Below are 18,395 nucleotides of genomic sequence, written 5' to 3'. Positions count from 1 at the left end.
TGGCAAGGCCATGTTACGCTGCAGCTTCCTACATTATGCTACTGAATCATACTGAATACTGTCAAAATTTCATGTATTTGCTGTGCATTCGGGCGTTTTACACATAAACTGCAACGTCACTCGTATGTTATGAAGCTGTGTCAGAAAGACACTGTTATCTAAGATAGTTTTTTTCACATTTGTGCGGTTTCTAGGATAGTTTTTTTATCTGACAACCTGAGAAATGCGCGTGATAGAAACCACAATGGCTTTTGTCAATATTTAGTCTGAAAAGTTCTTTATGGCCTTGCCATACCATTTGTCAGTTATACGACAGAATCGATCCATAAATTTAACACACTATGGATATATCCAGAAACTCGAACTATTAAACAGACTTTTTGCTTCAATTTTAGATACAACTCCGAAACTTTTCCATTATTATTTATAGTAATGCACCCTTAGGTTTCTACTCGATGCAAAGAAAGCTGAAAATTTTTAATTAGGATTTATTTTTTGTGCTATGTAAATTCTTAATTACAAAATGAGATCATTAACGTGAATTAGTTTATTTTTTTATATTTATCATCAATAAGAATAATATGCCGAACTGTATTAACTCTTATTAGCCATATTTTGATTCATTGATATGTCCAGCTTTTTTAACTGATTTTTGTAATGTCGTTTGATTAGTGTAATTAGTATAATTTTTAAAAATGAATCAAAGGATTGTAATCTATGAATCACATCAATCATATAATATAATATGTGCCCTTATTAGGTTATGAGGATATTTTGAAATAAATTAAATCCACTTAAAATATTTATTTAGTTGCTATGTAGTTTCATCAGAAAAATTAATATGCTTTTGTACATTTTGATATTAAGAATTGCCTCGCTCAGTGAATTAATCACATGTAAATTTCTTTCTCGTTTGGTCGGATAAACAACAGCTTTGCATTGAAACTAGTTTTGCTAGAATCGCGCGATAGTCGATGACTTACGGAATCAACTTCATAATTAATAATTTAATTTCAAAATCTGACTTTTAGATCAGAATAATTACTCAAATTAATCCAAAATCAAAATTAAAAACATTTGTTCATAATATTATTAAAAAACAACACAAGAATTGTAAAATCAGCTGTACTTAATTTTCACAATCCTTTACTCCTCTTCTTACTTATTGTGTAATAAGTATTAAATTTGAATATTAATATTGTGTTTGGTCGTATGTAATAAATATTCTAAGAATTAATTTACATTTATACCACGTGAAATAAAATGACTGAAAACGAACAGCCAAGTTTTCTTTAATTCAATGTGATTATTATACAAATTTGAATACTATTCGTCTAGAATTTTTATTTCATCTTAATAGTTATCTATATAATACAAGATTGTAGTAAATCGTATTGGAATGTAAGTCTAACGGAATCAAGCTAAAATTTAATGAATGATCATTATCTTAACTATGTCGCAAAATGATACCTATCTTGCACGCTGTAATTGGATTTTAAATTTCCTTTTCATAACTAAAATACCGTTCAGAATAGATTTAGATTGAATAAATAATAAATCAGGCAAATTTGTACGTTTTTAATAATTGTCCTAAAGTGTCGTATTCATAGATAAGTAGACATGAAATGGTCGTTTTTTTTTTAAACCTAAAGACCTAAATATTTGATCATATAATATGAAGTGCAAGTTAAACTTGCGTACTGAAAAGCGTAAACAAGTATTCATTTACAACTACATTTTTTCATAGCTAGTTGCAAGATTTTGCAGTTTAAATTTTATATATTTATTATAATTTGTATTTCCTGTAGGTGTAAGTTAAAACAGATATGTGTCTATAAAGATATAACATATGTATATATAAAAAACATATTCAAATATCAATTTACATTCTGACGGTCACGTTTTACATAATTATTCTCACTTCCAAAAGTTTAATATCCTTTTTTAACTTCCCAAAGGGTAAGTTATAATAATCGCAAAAAAATCGAAAAAAATAATTTATATATCGTTACGTTTTAAAGGTTTCTGAATATTTTAGTATACCTTAGAAAAAATGGATGCGTTTGTATGAGTGTGTGCGGATACAAATTTTCGTCGACGATTTCGGGAACACCGATCAACCGATTTGAATAATTCAAAAAATATTCGATTTGTATTGATAAGTAGACGTGCTGATCAGTTTTTGGCGAAGGCAGGTTTAGCCGTTCCGAAGATACGGGGCAAAAAGTGCCAAAAACGGTAACTCAGTTTTTAAGAAAACGGAGCGTCCGATTTTAATAATTCAAAAAACATTTTACTTGTATTGACAAGATGAAGAACTGATTAAATTTTTGAGAAGGCAGGTCCAGCGGTTATGGACTCTCAATAAAAATAAGTTAAAAAAAATGCTATTTGGCGGTCAAAAATGTTTATTGGAAATATGTACATTGAATTATCAGATATTTTACAGAGATTTTAATAATGTGTACACATTTTGTGTAAATTTTTTTGGGTTCCGTACCAATATTTTTATTTACGGTACGGGAAGTTCCAGCAATTTGCTTTAAGGCACGTAATTAAGAAGTTTTGCTATGGAATATATCCATAACATAGATCTTTAGATTCATTAGAATTCCTAGTCATTTTGAAACTTTTGAAACCACAATAGGAAAAAGTATAAATAATGTGTATATTATCCAAAATTTGCTCTTTGGTCAATGTTTTTTCAAGCACGATTATTTCACCTATTTCAAATATTTTAAAGCTATTTCGTAAAGATGCTTGTTTCGATTTCTGAGAAGGAAGTGCGTTGATTAGTTTTTCGCGACTATCGGATGAGCCATATTTTTATACTAAATAGGTGAGCGTAACATTTTTTGCCATTGTTTTCGCCAAAAAACCTGTACCATAAACTATTTTTATTTGAAAATTCATAAGCTGTTTAAAAGATATGAATTTGGAATTGTGCTGATTAGTTTTGGCGAAGATCGGAAATAATTTTAACATTCGGCAAGTTAACTATATAACAAAAATTAACCCTTTCCACTCGCTAATTCCGAATTAGTATGTATTTTGCCGCAGGCGGCGGCATTCGAGTGGAAAGGGTTATAACTGCTTTCGTGATTCCTTCCAAGCATTAAGTTTAGTTCTTCAAACAGCTTATTCAAAATTAAAATTTGTCATTTTACCTATAAGTCATATGTTTTCGTATAAATTTTGATCGGGCAACACTTGTCTCAACATTCCTATGTTTTCGATCTGTTTATATATTTTGGTGTATATAATTATAACACGGAAGCGTATTATTTTCGATCAAAGGAGATGAATATTACCTAATTAGCATGTTATCAAGTCTCCGATTGCACAAGATACGACTTTAGCAGATATTTATGCTCATGTGTCGCGCAGAAGGGGAAAAGCTGACTCTAGTTTGACCGGTTCTTTGCAGGGAAATATTTTGACGAATAATTATATCGTTTCACTTAAAAATTCAATTCACGAACTATCAACGTGATCAATTTGTAATATGCTAAGCGCCACATTTGTAATAAAAACAATAAAATGCAACAAAGGGCAAGCAATTATATTATACTTATTTCAATCAGATCTAGCATATTCTGCATGAGTACAAATTTTGCAACCCTATTGACACCATTTTATTCAACTATAGTTAAATAAAATTAAGATTATTGAAAGATATTTGTTGCTCAATGTAAATGAACTATAATTCGTCGCCAGATGTAGGAGTTCGTAATTAAAAATCCATTCATTGTGAGATAATTGTAGATGATAATTCCAATATTAATATTCTTCTTACTTAATTCAACTTACTTTATTCCTATGTAGTTTGCAGCCAGTTTAGGTTTTAGGATTACATATATTATTATAACTTCCTGAAGAAGAATTTAAAAACCGTTCGAAAGTTATTGGTTATTATTGGTTGGGAATGATACTGATTAGTTTTAGGTAATGATCTATTGAGCCGTTTTCTTGTAATTAACTGTTAAAAAAAAATTGCAGATTTTTACGAAACTTGTTTTGACGATAGACATCCTGGTCTTATAGAACATACTGAAATATTACTACAAGTAGTTTTGTTTTGAAAATTAATCAAGGTTTGAAAAAATATTATAGTCAAAATTTGTGTCAAAGATCTCTTTTATGATGTGATAAATCAGTCAAGTCAATTAGAAATAGCTTTGGAATTAGCAAAAAGAAAATGAACAGTCTATAAAACTTCTCTAGTTTTGTAAAAAATGTTACCATTCATTTAACTAATTAAATAATAGCTAGAATAAATGCTTAATATTACACAAAATAATTTATTCAGTTTTTTAAAAGAAAATATTTCGAAGATTTTCATGAAGTTAACATGGCGATGAAGTTCATGCACTAAACAGTCCTACAAAAATTGGTTGAATTATATGAATCAATTTTGGAATAATAATAAGCTACAATTTTAGGACATACAACGTGTCTGTGCACTATAATTAATATAATTACAGATATTATAAAGGCGACTGAGAAAATTCAATTGGAAATCGCAATGTTCAGATTTAATTGAAAGCGAAAACTTGAATTCCGAAATAAACAGTTGAAAATGTTATCTATGGGAAGTTTTTGCAACTTGCCTTAAGGAAAAATGCCACTTTCAACTAGTTTATATGTAATATAGTTTATTTTATTATCATATCGTTATAGTCTTTTATTTATTTCGCTAGTTAATTTTATTTAGTTTTTTCTACGTTACAAGTCATTCTGAATCGCGTGCGTGTATGCGAGCCTAAATTTGACCCTTCGTCGGTGTTTCCTCAAAAAATGCTCCATCGTGTTTAAAAGGTTGAAAGCCATTTGATAGCGATTTAACGAGCCGTTAAGAACACGTATTGGTTATTATGATCGGGTTAGCCGCTTCTTGAAAATTAATAGAAAAGAATAAAAACAAAATTTCTACGTTTTTTTTAGTGAAACTTCTGCTGTACCTTCTACTGTACTTTTACTTGGAAATTTAAAAAATGTTTGAAAGATATGAGTTAGGAATCGTGCTGATAAGGTTTTATGTTTTACGACAGTTTATGTCGTAATTATTTGTAATCTTGCCGTGAGTCAAAATTTTACTTGCGCCTAGTTAAATTATATTTTCTTGAGAAATATACGAATCTATATTCTTGCATGGAAACCGTGCAGCATTTCTGTACAGTTAGAACAAGTCTTGATTAATTCAAATAAAAGTATTCAAAATTGGAACCTGTTATGTCACACGAGAAGAAGCCTATATGCATATATAGTTCGAATTTAACATTTATGAGTAAATTTATGCACTGTTTTTGGAATACTGTTAGTTTATTAACGTTAAAAATATCACCAAATTTAGAACCAGGATTTACACCCTGGAAAAAGTTTTTTATTTGTAATACTTTAATATTTTTCAAAATATGTACCTACTAAATATTTACTTGATTTTTATTTATTAAATTTAATTAAAAAAAACAATGCATAATTGGATTTTATATTTATTGATAGAATTATTCGTATTTATAGCTACTACTTTAAAAGTACTTAATAATTCCTGATTCATATTCATCGCAAATAAAAAAAAAAACTAGTGGTGTAAGGAATCGTGCCTTAAGGAAAATTGCTGGAACTTCCCATACCGTTATAACACGTTTGAGGAATATTAAATGTTTTCAAATAGATTATTATAAATACTGTAACTTATATATGTTTACAGAAAACTAAATAAATAAAACTTAATCAATCGACTTTAAAAAAATGAAGAACATTGTCTAATATTTATAAGTATTATATAAACTGAGTTGCAAAGTTAAAACTATTTATTTGAAGTATATTTGTGGGCTTTAGTGCTTTAGCTTGAAAAAAAGTTAAAATTCGATTTATTTTCGATATTAAAAAAATAAAGAAATAATAATAATATTTTTTTTCAAAAGCAATCGTTTCATCAACACAAGCAGAATCTGAATTTGAATCATTCAAATCGGATGCTTAGTTTCTTAAAAACTGCAACTTTTTGCACATTTGGCTTGGTATCTCCGAAACGGCTGAACCTGCCTTGCCAAAACTCGTCATTACGAATTGAATGTTTTTTGGATAATTCAAATCGAATGCTTCTTCTCTCAAAAACTCAATTTCTTATTTCTGCACTCTTTGCTCTGTATCTCCGAAATCTAATCAGCACATCTCCCTATCATTAGGAATCGAATGTTTTTTTAACCATTCAAATTGGTTGATCAGTGCGCCCGAAAACGTGGACGAAATATTGTATCCATACATACATACACACATAAATTTTTTCTGAGGTATGCCAAAATGTTTAGAAACCTTCAAAACTTGAATAAATGTAAAAAAATTATAATACGATTTTTGAACGATTACAATAACTAATTTAATAAATTATTTATATTAAGGAAGTTAATAAATTAATTATAATTTTGCACGTTTACGACTCTATTATTCAATACAGAAATATTCTAGGACCTTTATTCATTTAGAATTTGTATAATTAAATTTGATTTAATGGCATGTTTCAAAAACTGCTCAAATTGCTTTCTTTTGTACCAGTTTTGAAATATTTAGCCAAACATGATATAAATTTTGTGCTAATATGGCTTAATTAGATATTGCATGCATCAGAGAATGCCATTATTTCAAGAATTTAGAGTTTTATGGGATATAGGTAAGCTAGAATCAACTAACAAAAATGTATAAGAATAGTAACATTGTGAAAAATTGGGAAAGGCGTAAGTATACTTGACCAAATCCTGAAATTCTGAGAAATTTGCATCTAATAAATTTTGCAAAAAGAATGGTTGCTGGATGATACCCTTTAAGAAAAATATGTCAAGACTAAAGGACAAATGGCAAGTTCACCAAAGAAGGGAAAAATCCTGCGAGAAAATAGAAAAATAGAGTAATCAAATATCTCGACACGCAGAAATATTAAATTTTCAAAAAACTTAAAAACAAGAATGGAATAGAGCGGTTTGGAGTGAAATTTTATAGTGTAGGTAAGTTTTTGATTTGCATCTCACACAATAAATTATATATTATATACATGCATATGTCTTAAAAGTACTAGTGCATGTTTTCAAACAAAATGAATCATTTATATTTACCTGACTCGTGCAATTATCAATAAATATCTTACAGAACGAAATCAAATTCAAATATCTAACATTGCCCTTGAGTACACGTGCATTTATCAAGAGCCAATCGGTATGCAGGGGGCTCGACAGATTCCATCTACCGTAGCTCCAAAATCTTTATAAAGACTCCGACAGTCGATGCAGAGCGCGCATTTCGAAGTAGACCTTCTAGGTGAACGTTTGTGTTAATTTCATTTATTTGTAGATTTTTCATTTTGGAAAAATGGTGAGTGCTATAAAATTTATAAAAGTGTGTGGTAAAGAAAGAAAGATTACTTTAGCGCGAATTGTGCAAATAATATTAAATGTGTTTACTCCAGCAGTTTTTTATGGATTATAAATTTGATGGATTTTCAAACAGGTTTCATTTTACTCGCTTTTATACTGATTTTTTTAATGAATTATTTATTCAATAGCTTCATGAAATGAACTAGTAATCAAATTCTTTTTTATAATTATTATATTTATATGTGATACTGCTGGTTAATTTTGAATGATTTATTTGAAAAAACTTCACATTTTTATAATTTGTTTTTTACTTCTCTTACTTCCAAAGAATAATTTTTTGTATACCAAATGAAAATTGGCACACATGTTATTTTTTATGATTTTTGTTTCTAACTGGATTACTTATTTTATGCTTGTATGCCCTTGTATATTTTCTTTCTATTAAGTTTTAATTTTCCAAATACCTAATTTTAACTTATTGGTGTTAAAGTTAGTCTGATTGTTGATTAAATAAATTAAAAAATATACATAAAAGAGGTGTGTATATATATTTTTCATTTAATTATTGAATGAATGAATGAATGACATAGGCACAATGAATATAATTCTAGACCTATATATAATTTAATCATTTAATTTTCGAATCCTTTTTCTTAGACGACCTACACAGATAAAGGCCCAAAACCAAAGGCTGGTAAATTTTTGAATTTCGATCACATCACATTTTGGGTAGGAAATGCTAAACAAGCAGCCAGTTACTACTGCACTCGCATGGGTTTCGAACCCCTGGCTTATCAGGGATTGGAAACCGGATCTAGGAAATTAGCCAAACATGTAGTCAGACAAAATAAGGTAAGTTTGTCATTGCATTTGACCACTCATAATATAAATATGAATAAAAAATAAATAATTTAATAATACTACAGATAGTATTTGTGTTTGTATCTGCCTACGAACCTGGAAACGAAGAATTAGGTCGTCACTTGGTCAAGCATGGAGATGGTGCCAAGGATGTCGCTTTTGCTGTTGAAGATTTAGATGCCATAGTTCAGGTATGAACACTATTTTGTTTAAATTTTATATCCAGAAAGTATAATTATTTATTGCTCCATTTTTTCTGACGCAAGGACTTCATGATATTTTACTCAGGGATACTCTACTAATTAAATTTTCTTTACCAATTTTTTGTGCAGATTTAGAATAACTTGAAACATTGAAAAAACAAAAAATTAAAAAATCATTTGTTGGAGAAAACATGAACGTTTTCTTCAGTTAGTTAACTAATGAGTTACTAATCTATTTTAAATCTTTTCACAGACTGCGAAAGAACGCGGTGCTAAGATTGTTAAAGACATCTGGGAAGAAAAAGATGAATTTGGAAAAGTCAGATTTGCAGTTGTACAAACAGTACGTATTTATCAAAAATCTAAACTCTTTTTAATTATGATTTTTATCAATATTGATATTATTTATAGTACGGTGACACAACACACACGTTCGTTGAACGACATGGCTACAAAGGGTTATTCTTGCCTGGATACAAGAAACCTTTATATGAAGATGTATTATGCAAATTATTGTAAGTTTCTAGTGAGACATTTATTTACTTTTTGTGATATTCAAAAATACATTGAAAATATTCTTTCAGGCCTGAAGCTAAACTGAACTTTATTGATCATGTCGTCGGAAACCAACCTGATTTGCAGATGGAAGATGCAGCTAAATGGTTTGTAATATATTATTTAGTTGAAACCTAATTTTTCTATATAGAATTCCATAATTCTTTGAAAAATCGTCAATCATTCGAATTGTTTTCTATATTCTTAGGTATGAAAAAACACTTCAGTTCCATAGATTTTGGTCTGTAGATGATTCTCAAATTCACACAGAGTACTCTGCTCTCAGATCCATTGTGATGACGAATTATGAAGAAACTGTGAAGGTATCCAAGATTTAATTTTAGCTCTTATAAATGTTTCATATATTGAATTTTTATTTTAACAAAATAATCAAATTCCAGATGCCAATTAACGAACCAGCACCAGGCAAGAGGAAGAGTCAAATTGAAGAATATGTAGAGTACTATGGTGGAGCTGGTGTCCAGCACATCGCATTGAATACAAGTGACATTATTCAAGCAGTAAGTATTTTAGTAAATATTTTAGCAGAAGAGTTGATTATCTATGTATTTATATATTTATCGCAATATAGTAATTATGTAGCATTTGTTGATAAATATTTTTTCAAAGAATCTAAAAAGTAAAAAAAATAGTGCGCGTAAGGTTCACACGCGATTGAAGTAAAACTCATTTGCTACTGTACAACATGGCATTTAACACTCGTGATGCACACATTTATTAGTGTCAACCATTATACACATTTATATGATGATAAATTATAAATTATATATTAATAATAGCATTAAAAATATGTATAATATTTAAAAACAATAATGCAATTAAAGTCATACTTCAAATATGATCGGTTTGTCATTTTTATTAGCATTTAGAAATGAACCTTTATTAGAGAAATGAAGTAATTTCTAATTAATAAATTCTATAATATTAGTTCACGCAGTGGATTATGTTAAACAACGCCTAAATATTGTGTTCGCAACTTTACTCATCATGTAATTGTGTTTGAAGAACTTCATTTAATTAAAATTAACATACATTCATTCACTGCTTGTATTTTTTTTGCTTTTTCGCTGGCTATATAATCCCATTCTTTGAACAGCTATATATAATATCTGGCTTGCCTAAAAAATATTTTCCATTTTAATAACTTCAAAGATTTATAGAAACTGCTAATAATATAGAAATAATTTCAAATCAATAAACTTACTTTTAGTACGCGGCAGAAATGTTTAATTTGTTTCATTATTTTCAAGGAACAGGGTAAAATATTTTTCTGTTAATATTAATTTTGGTTCTAGATTTTAATACTAATCCTACATATTTTCTTCAGATTAGAAATTTAAAAGCCAGAGGAACAGATTTTCTTAAAGTTCCACACACCTATTATGATATGTTAAGGGAGCATTTGAAGAAAAGTCCCGTCCGTATTCAAGAAGATCTTGCTGTTCTACAGGAACTTAATATTTTGGTAGATTATGACGACAATGGTTATTTGCTTCAAATATTTACCAAAAACATGCAAGATAGGCCAACATTGTTTTTGGAAGTTATACAAAGACACAATCATAATGTAAGTAGTCATTTAAGATTCAATATTTTTATTAATTTCAGTTTTGTATGTAATTAGAGTGTGTAAGATAAGAGATATAAGAATATAAATTAAAAATTACTAAAAAGTTAAAATGAACATTTCATCACTTGAAAGATTTTCATATAGATTTATTATTTCCAATTTAGGTTGAAAAGCACAAGCGCAATGAATCATTTGAGAATTTCCTTTTTTATTTGTAGATTTTTAAACATTTGTGTCTTATAAATGTAGAAGCAGAGGGTACTTTTCTTTTTAGTTTTATTATTTATCTGCTTGATTGTTAAGTCGATTTTGTCTAAATTATAACTTTTAATGCATATATTACGTTTCTCAGGGTTTTGGCGCCGGTAATTTCAAGGCATTATTCACTGCAATAGAATTGGATCAAGAACAGAGAGGTAATCTATAATTTGAATTACTATGAATTAGGATTTCATAAAAAAAACATGTTAAATATGTGCAATGTAAATATATTTGTGCAATGACTTTTAACCTGGTCATTTGTGGCACAAATTATATTTTCTTTTCTTAATAGAATACATATGCTAATGTAATATTATTATAATCGATAAGTTAAATAATAAAAACAAAAAACAGATTTTTACTGTTCATATTTCATTATTAAAAATATAATTTAAAAAAAGGAATCATGTACATTAATATCACATTCTTATAGTAAAATACAGTATGAAATTAATTTTATTTTAAACAAAGTTTTAAAATAACATAAAAAAATTGTTCCTGAAATTTGTAACCTGTTAAAAGACAAACTGGATGTCACAGTTTTTTCTCCAATGTAGAAACCTTGATAATAATTATAAATTAGGTACAGAATTCATATAAAACTAAACTAACACTTTATTTGCTCGAAATCTTGTGACCCGTTTGTGTTCTATCTATTTCTTGTGTTGGAGGAAATTCTGGATTCCAATAACCTGCAAACGCATAAATTAATATGAAGATCATATGTAAGATAATTCCTTTAACAGGTTATTTTATTAGTTTTTACCAGGAGGTGTATTTGAAGCAAATGGATTGTGATTATCTCGATGTTTAGAACATTCATTTATTTTAGCTTGCATTTGACTTTCTGTTAAATTTGCACCTTCGTAATACTGAAACATATTTTAATAATTAAGGTAAAATTTTTGAATAACTGTAATATGCCATGTATATAATAAACTATACCTTTTGACAATCTTCACAAGACCAGCCTTGAAGTTTTTTTCGATCAGATTTTTTCCTAACCGGGTCACGAATATATAGAAAACTATTATCACTGTAAAAGTTACGAAAGAATCTGGTTATTAATGTCAAATAAATAAAACAAGTTTATAAATCTATTATCATACTCATATGGTATAAATCTAAAATGTTATCAAATGGTGAATAATATTATTAAATATTAGTTAATATATTGAACATAGTATTTATAATGTTATGTGCATTGTGATTATTTAGTTAAAGGTGATATATTACTTACGCGTTCAGATTTTTCTGTTCATTAACTGACTTATTTGAATTAATTTTGTCACAATCCTTAGGAGTACTTTTTTTAGTGGAGGAGTCTGCTTCACACATATTAAAATTTAGTCTTTTCCTAGCAGGAGATAATCCTGAGGATAATAAAAATATAGCTCAAGTTCTTTGATATGTATATATATATATATATATATATATATATATATATATATATCAATAAAAATTTACTTGATTTTGGAGATATTGAATCTGTTTTAAAGACATTAAATAATGATCCATTCCCAGATGAAATTGCAGATTCATCCTGAAAAATGATGAATGAATTTATAACATATTTTAGAGAAAATCAGTTTTATTGAACTTTTACCAAGTTTGGATCGCTGGGAATATTCTCATTCATAATATCTGTATCTTCAAAATTAAAAACATTTTCTGGAGATGATGGTGTAGATCGTTTAAAACATTTTATCACACTTATTTGTTTCAATTTAGTACCTTTAGTAACAGGTTTTATAAATGTGCTAGTTCTAGGTTTACCTTTGTTTTTTATACTATCTGATGATTTATTACATTCATTTATAAAAAAACTATCATCACTGCTTTCAAATAAAACTGGACTATTGTATGTTTCTCCCTTCTTTAATTTTGACTTTGGAGAGTTTTCCGTTGATACTAATGGAGGTCTTTTATTTGATTTCAATGACTTTCCAAATGTAAAAATGCTCTTAGAATTTTGAATAACATCTGGAGTCTCTGGTACATATTCTAAATTATCCCAAGATGGGACACAATTTTCTAATTTTTTGTTATTTAAGGTACATTTTTCCTCTGTGTGTTTTAAATTATCTTGTTTGTTTGGTTTTTGAAATTTTGTACAAATTATAGGGCTAGTTTGGCAATTTTCAAAATTTTCACTTTGATTAACAGAATAATGTGTTTCGTCTAACATTTCTGCACAAAACGTTTCCGCAATGACATGTTTAAAATCGTCTTCATCGCTTTCTGATAGTGGTTAAAGACAGCAATAAATTATATATAACTTTGTAGAAATACAAATAATATATCACACAAACCTGCATTACTTTTTTGGGTTGAACTTTTAAATTCACTACTTGGCAATGACAGTGATATAAGCAAATTTCAATTCATTTTTTAGATGCCTGCATTTTAAAAACAATTATTGGCCATTATCAAGAGCCTTTAGCTTTAAATGTAATATAAAATTTACTCACTCTATTTCTTTTTTCAGATCAGTATTTTCTTTAATCAGTAAATCATTTGTTTCTGTTAAACTTTCGTTTCGGTGCACTTGCTCTGAACAATAAAAAATGAGCTAATTATTAAATATAACAAAATACAGTATTTAATTACATACCACAATATTTTTTTTTAAGAATATCTACAAGATCTGTGAAATCTATGGATTTAGTTATAATATTTATAGACTCTGTCATATTTTATTATATGTATATTTTAACAATTTGTATCACTCTAAAATTAAAATCATTCTAACTTGTAATTATAATTACTCAAATATAATTTTTGAAATAAATTAGTTGAATGTAGAGTTAATCATGAATATATTATAATATGTATATATAATATAATATAATATATAATATTCTAATATTGTAAAATTGTAATACGCAAAATAAACAGTATGGTATGCGACAGAAGTGACAGGACTGATAAACAAAGAAAGATATTTGTTTTCATGATTTTATTGTTGCCTAACATGCGTTAGTCCGAGAGATACCGACATATTACATTGAATTTTGAATTAGTTAAATTTGAAAATTTCAATTAATGTTTCACACACACATAATTTTTTTGCAAAAACTCTATGCGTGTTTATTTATTTATTAACAAAGTCTAGTAATCGAATATAACATCAATAAAAATCATGAATTTCTTTCAAAAATTCATTTTACATCCATATGTTTTGGCTATAATCCTAGCCATCATTAAGTGGAAACTAAAACAATTGAATTGGGAAAAAATAATTACAAAGGGTAAAAAATACTTACAATTAGTTAATCTTAGTGTTAAAATAGAAAATTCAATAATCCATGGTTTCAGGATATGGTGATGCAATACACTTTGTAATATAAATATTAAACTTGTAATATTTCATAAAATACTAACTTTAAAAAATCACAAATAGATAGTGTGCAATATATGTGTTAACCTTAAATACATAATGGAGATAAGACTTTTTTAAATTATTTTTGCCAAGATTCTACACCTAAGTGTGAAACTAATTGCAAAACGTTTGCGCGACATTTTTATTATTTTGTGAGAAATTTGGAAATAATATCTAAATAAAAGAGTTGAGCTCATTTTGCTTATTTATAGTCCTATTGTTATGAATAGTCAAAAAAGATCCTTCTATAATTCTGTTCTAATTGTAGTACAGTCGAGATAAAACAGTCTATATTATTAAACTATTAATGTGGTCCGCAAGCATAGTTTTAAAATGTCTGGGATATTTGGAATTATTCAAAAAAATTGAATTCAATAAATTCCAGGGGTTTGAAATTCATTGATAGTTATTTTACTATCTAATCAATCATTAATAAAGTTGCATGCATCAAAATCTCTGAATAGTAATATCACTCAGCAGGAGAAAAACTTTGAAACATGAAATTGATAAAAAACAAAATCATTGTCACAAAATTATAGTTGATTTTTTCTTAAAAAAAATTGTGGATAATACAAATATATATGAAATAAATAATTTCATATAAATATATAAGTGTGGTCTCTCTTCGGCTGTTCGGCAAACTATAACCTTGGCCTCTCGGACTATTAAGAGTGCAAATAACTTCACTATAGTTGTTTTGTCTTCATTGAAAGGTGTTCTTCTACATTTCCCAAGTCAAGCAGCCATTGCCGTAGTTTGATGTAGTGTCATTGCTGTTAGACAATTCAATAATTTAGCTTCGAATTGTTTTAGTTCAACTAATTGAAATCGTTTATTTTTCATCCAACTTGTACCATGTCTTCGAACATCATCGTGATGTGAGGGTATGATAAGATTTTATAAATAATGCAATATCATGAACTAAATTTTATATTAATACTTTTCTTTTTTACTTTTATTAATTTTGATTCTCAGATTTAAGAATCATGGACAAAATATAATATATTGCAATATAGACAAATAGACGAAGCACCGTCTTGCTAATTATATGCTGAAAGTATTTTCCACCTAATAAATAAGTCTTGCTTAAAATATTTCTTGTATATTACCTATATAGAAATATAATTCAATATGGATAGTTCCCCAAATAACGGTAATAGTAATATTTTACTATCAGGTTTGTTTGTTGTTTTTTGCAGTTTATAGTTACATAAATTATTTCAGACTTTATAGCTTTCAATACATCTCCAAAAAATGATAACGGGCCAAATTTTTATCCAACACACTATAGTAGTCCTATGCATGGTAATCGCAACAGAAATAAACAGAAAATGAATTATCAGTATGGCGGTAATAGTAATAAACATAATAATAAAAACTATCGAAATCGGAACAGCAATGGCAATCACAATAGAGTCAGTATATTATAGTTTTAATTATAAATATATTAGTTTCAGTAAATCAATACCTTCTTCATTCTAAAAAAAGTTTAGAATGCAAATAAACAAATTAATCTTTGAAGTACTAATTATTCTTGAAATAATTTTAACATTTGTAAAATTAGCACTTAGTTTTATAATATTGCTTGATAGTACATAAAGTATTTTCATTAAATTTGACTTTATGATAAATGATATTAATTAGTTACAGTGGATCAGTGCATTTCGAACACATCATGATTCAATTTCTGTTCAATAAATAACAATTTAAATTTATTTTAGTCCGGAAATAAAATATGTGAGGATGATATAAATCAATACTTTCACCCTTCTATGCTTGAAGATCCTTGGGAGAGACTACTTAAAAACTCGAATGGTTGTAACGTGTCATTTAATAATTCTATTAATGCGCAGTACATTGACACTAAAAATGAAAGTGTGACAGATTTCATTGACGGTTCCACAGACAGTGTGGGAAGAATATCGTAACTTCTTATAATAAAAAAAATATATTAATTTTATTTGAAATTAAAATATTAAATGAATTTATGTATTATGTAATGGAATATTAAATATATATATTTTATATTAAAATATGAATAACTATAAAAATTTGGTTTGATAATTTTAATTAAGGTTATACATACATAAAACTATTATTTATACTTTATTTTAATGAAACTTTTTGTAATTGTTTTATATTGCATTTTTAAAAAAATCATTTTCCCTAAAAGAAAATATTTACAAATCATTACTTGGGAATGAAACTTAGTTTTTTTATATTTTCAATTCTTTTGTTGACATTTTTGTACTGATTACAGCTTAAAATGTTGTAGTATTTAAAAAGTATGGCAAGAAAAAATATTGCAGCTGTGTTAAAATAATCAATAAACAAGTTATTTTTTAACGGATATATACATGCGTTTAAAAATTATGCATCATGCATTCTGTTTCAAAAAATTTCATAAGTTGAATATTTTTTTTTACTGTGATAATACTTTTTTATTCTATTTCACTATCTAATCAATCATTAATAAAGTTGCATTCAACGAAATCTAGACTTAGTTCTTTAGTTTTTTTTTTTTTTTTTTTTTTTTTTTTTTTTTTTAATGTTATATATTGAAATGTAATATTTACTTAAGATCTCTGTAAAACAATTTATTCAATATATATATATATATATATATATATATATATTTGATCATTATTAAGTTAATATGACCATATAGAAATTTATATCTGGTTTATGTTTATTATCGAGTTAATGTTTGTAGTAATGGTGGCGAACATAAAAATTAATCTTCTCAAAGTACTTTATTAAATAAATTTTATATTCAATTAAATATGACTTATTTTCCATATTCAATATCTTTGGCAGAAAGTTTTAGCCCATCATTAAAGTACTTGCACAGAATTAAGAATCAACTTTTATATTTATCACACGGCAGAAAATGTTTGTTATATTGAAATTATACAAATGATCAGTTAGATGTGGTAAATCATTAATAGTAATGTAAGTGTAATAAAGTGGATAAAGTAAAGAATTCTTGACTAATTTTCAATGCAACAATCGAGTTGTCATGCTTAAAATGTCCAATGTGTAATCGTCAAATTTATCAAATTAGACTGAAATAAAATTATTTCTGTATTCTATTAACTTCTAGTTCAAACAAGTATGAACCAGTGTGCAAAGTGAGAGCAAAAGACATTTGAACTTATTAATTCTATCTTTGATCAGGTTTTGAACTATTAATCTGATGCAGAAGTTCTATACATTTTGAAGATTATTGAAGATGAAGAAATACAGATTCCTTGAGTAGCAAAACGCTTCCTCATACACCCAGGAAGATTGCATATTATGAGATTTTCAAGTGGAAGATTGTAGAGATTTGGTTTATTATAAATGCTTATGATCTTTATGTTAAAAATATTTTTATATGTAACATAACAAAAGTAACAATTATTATACCACAATAAATGATTTGATATATAAAAAACAGTCATTTACAAATTGTAATTTTGTTTAAATATATATATATATATATATATGATAGTAAAGTTTGTCATTATTTTACGATTACTTTAAATATATATATTTTAAATAGTTTTTGAATATTTGTCTACTATGTAGTGCAGTGTTTCCCAACAGGGGTAGCGTTAGTTATTTGAAACTTGGGTAGTTTTTCTCATAGATAAACAAATATGTTTTTTTTTCATAATTTGATTGGCAATGTATTTTATTTACACATATATTAGTTCAATTTTAATTCAACTTATATTACTTAACGTTTTCTTAATTGGGAAAAAGGAGATTTGAAAATCTAGATTTGGCCATCATTTTCCTATATTTTATTTGCTGTCCGTTTCAGGACAGTTGTAAAAATTATTAAAATAATAATAATAATAAAAAAAATCTTACAAGGGGTCCGATAATTGATGCTGGTAATTTTTTTTTTTAATGGATTCGGAAGGACCTTAAGACCTTAATCATTTAGTTATTTGAATATTTTCTTTTATATCGGTGACATATTTAATAAGTTACATTTAAAAAAAATAATTGTTTTTATATTTACTAGTCACCAAAATTCTCTGCTAGGAAAAAATATGCTATATAGTTATAACTATAGGCTAATAACATATAATAATATTTTATATAAGGTATGTCATTTTATTTGATTTTTGTTATTAGAAATTAAAAGTGGTTTTAATTTTTTAAATGATTTTATAGTCTTT

General features: G+C 27.0%; 3 protein-coding genes across 3 annotated transcripts; 2 read left to right on the top strand and 1 right to left on the bottom strand.

The window, feature by feature from the left end:
• Positions 1-7,295: 7,295 nt before the first annotated feature.
• On the top strand, positions 7,296-11,007 carry LOC113371588 (4-hydroxyphenylpyruvate dioxygenase-like). The gene is made up of 10 exons (XM_026612221.1): positions 7,296-7,368; positions 8,028-8,222; positions 8,297-8,422; positions 8,688-8,777; positions 8,846-8,949; positions 9,019-9,096; positions 9,198-9,312; positions 9,391-9,510; positions 10,338-10,577; positions 10,933-11,007. The coding sequence occupies exons 1-10, from the start codon at positions 7,366-7,368 to the stop codon at positions 11,005-11,007; spliced, it is 1,146 nt and encodes a 381-aa protein (XP_026468006.1). The 5' UTR covers positions 7,296-7,365.
• A 373-nt stretch (positions 11,008-11,380) lies between these two features.
• On the bottom strand, positions 11,381-13,210 carry LOC113371589. Its single transcript, XM_026612222.1, has 7 exons — positions 13,154-13,210; positions 12,448-13,082; positions 12,309-12,384; positions 12,082-12,214; positions 11,787-11,877; positions 11,608-11,713; positions 11,381-11,533 (listed from the first exon to the last, which is right to left on the bottom strand). The coding sequence occupies exons 2-7, from the start codon at positions 13,027-13,029 to the stop codon at positions 11,457-11,459; spliced, it is 1,065 nt and encodes a 354-aa protein (XP_026468007.1). The 5' UTR covers positions 13,030-13,082; positions 13,154-13,210; the 3' UTR covers positions 11,381-11,456.
• Positions 13,211-14,943: 1,733 nt separating this feature from the next.
• Positions 14,944-17,616, top strand: LOC113371590 (uncharacterized protein DDB_G0280315-like). Its single transcript, XM_026612224.1, has 5 exons — positions 14,944-15,107; positions 15,199-15,376; positions 15,448-15,638; positions 15,945-16,147; positions 17,401-17,616. Exons 2-5 carry the CDS (start codon positions 15,355-15,357, stop codon positions 17,405-17,407), a joined length of 423 nt encoding a protein of 140 aa, XP_026468009.1. The 5' UTR covers positions 14,944-15,107; positions 15,199-15,354; the 3' UTR covers positions 17,408-17,616.
• The last annotated feature ends 779 nt before the right edge of the window (positions 17,617-18,395 follow it).

The sequence above is a fragment of the Ctenocephalides felis genome, unplaced genomic scaffold (genome assembly GCF_003426905.1).
Source record: "Ctenocephalides felis isolate EL2017-DRISC unplaced genomic scaffold, ASM342690v1 CF-g0.4_SCAFFOLD_01492, whole genome shotgun sequence".
In the NCBI taxonomy this organism is placed as follows: domain Eukaryota; kingdom Metazoa; phylum Arthropoda; class Insecta; order Siphonaptera; family Pulicidae; genus Ctenocephalides; species Ctenocephalides felis.
This window is presented reverse-complemented; position numbering and strand designations above follow the sequence as displayed.

Bases quoted from the DNA above. Each gene is read 5' to 3' on its own strand.
- LOC113371588 (XM_026612221.1), top strand. The intron at 9,097-9,197 runs GTTTGTAATATA...CTATATTCTTAG, and splicing joins ATGGAAGATGCAGCTAAATG to GTATGAAAAAACACTTCAGT. The intron at 10,578-10,932 runs GTAAGTAGTCAT...TACGTTTCTCAG, and splicing joins TACAAAGACACAATCATAAT to GGTTTTGGCGCCGGTAATTT.
- LOC113371589 (XM_026612222.1), bottom strand. From the start codon at position 13,029: ATGTTAGACGAAACACATTATTCTGTTAATCAAAGTGAAAATTTTGAA. The intron at 11,714-11,786 runs GTATAGTTTATT...AATATGTTTCAG, and splicing joins CTTGTGAAGATTGTCAAAAG to TATTACGAAGGTGCAAATTT. The intron at 11,534-11,607 runs GTAAAAACTAAT...ATGCGTTTGCAG, and splicing joins TGCTTCAAATACACCTCCTG to GTTATTGGAATCCAGAATTT.
- LOC113371590 (XM_026612224.1), top strand. From the start codon at position 15,355: ATGGATAGTTCCCCAAATAACG. The intron at 15,377-15,447 runs GTAATAGTAATA...AAATTATTTCAG, and splicing joins GGATAGTTCCCCAAATAACG to ACTTTATAGCTTTCAATACA. The intron at 15,639-15,944 runs GTCAGTATATTA...AATTTATTTTAG, and splicing joins GCAATGGCAATCACAATAGA to TCCGGAAATAAAATATGTGA.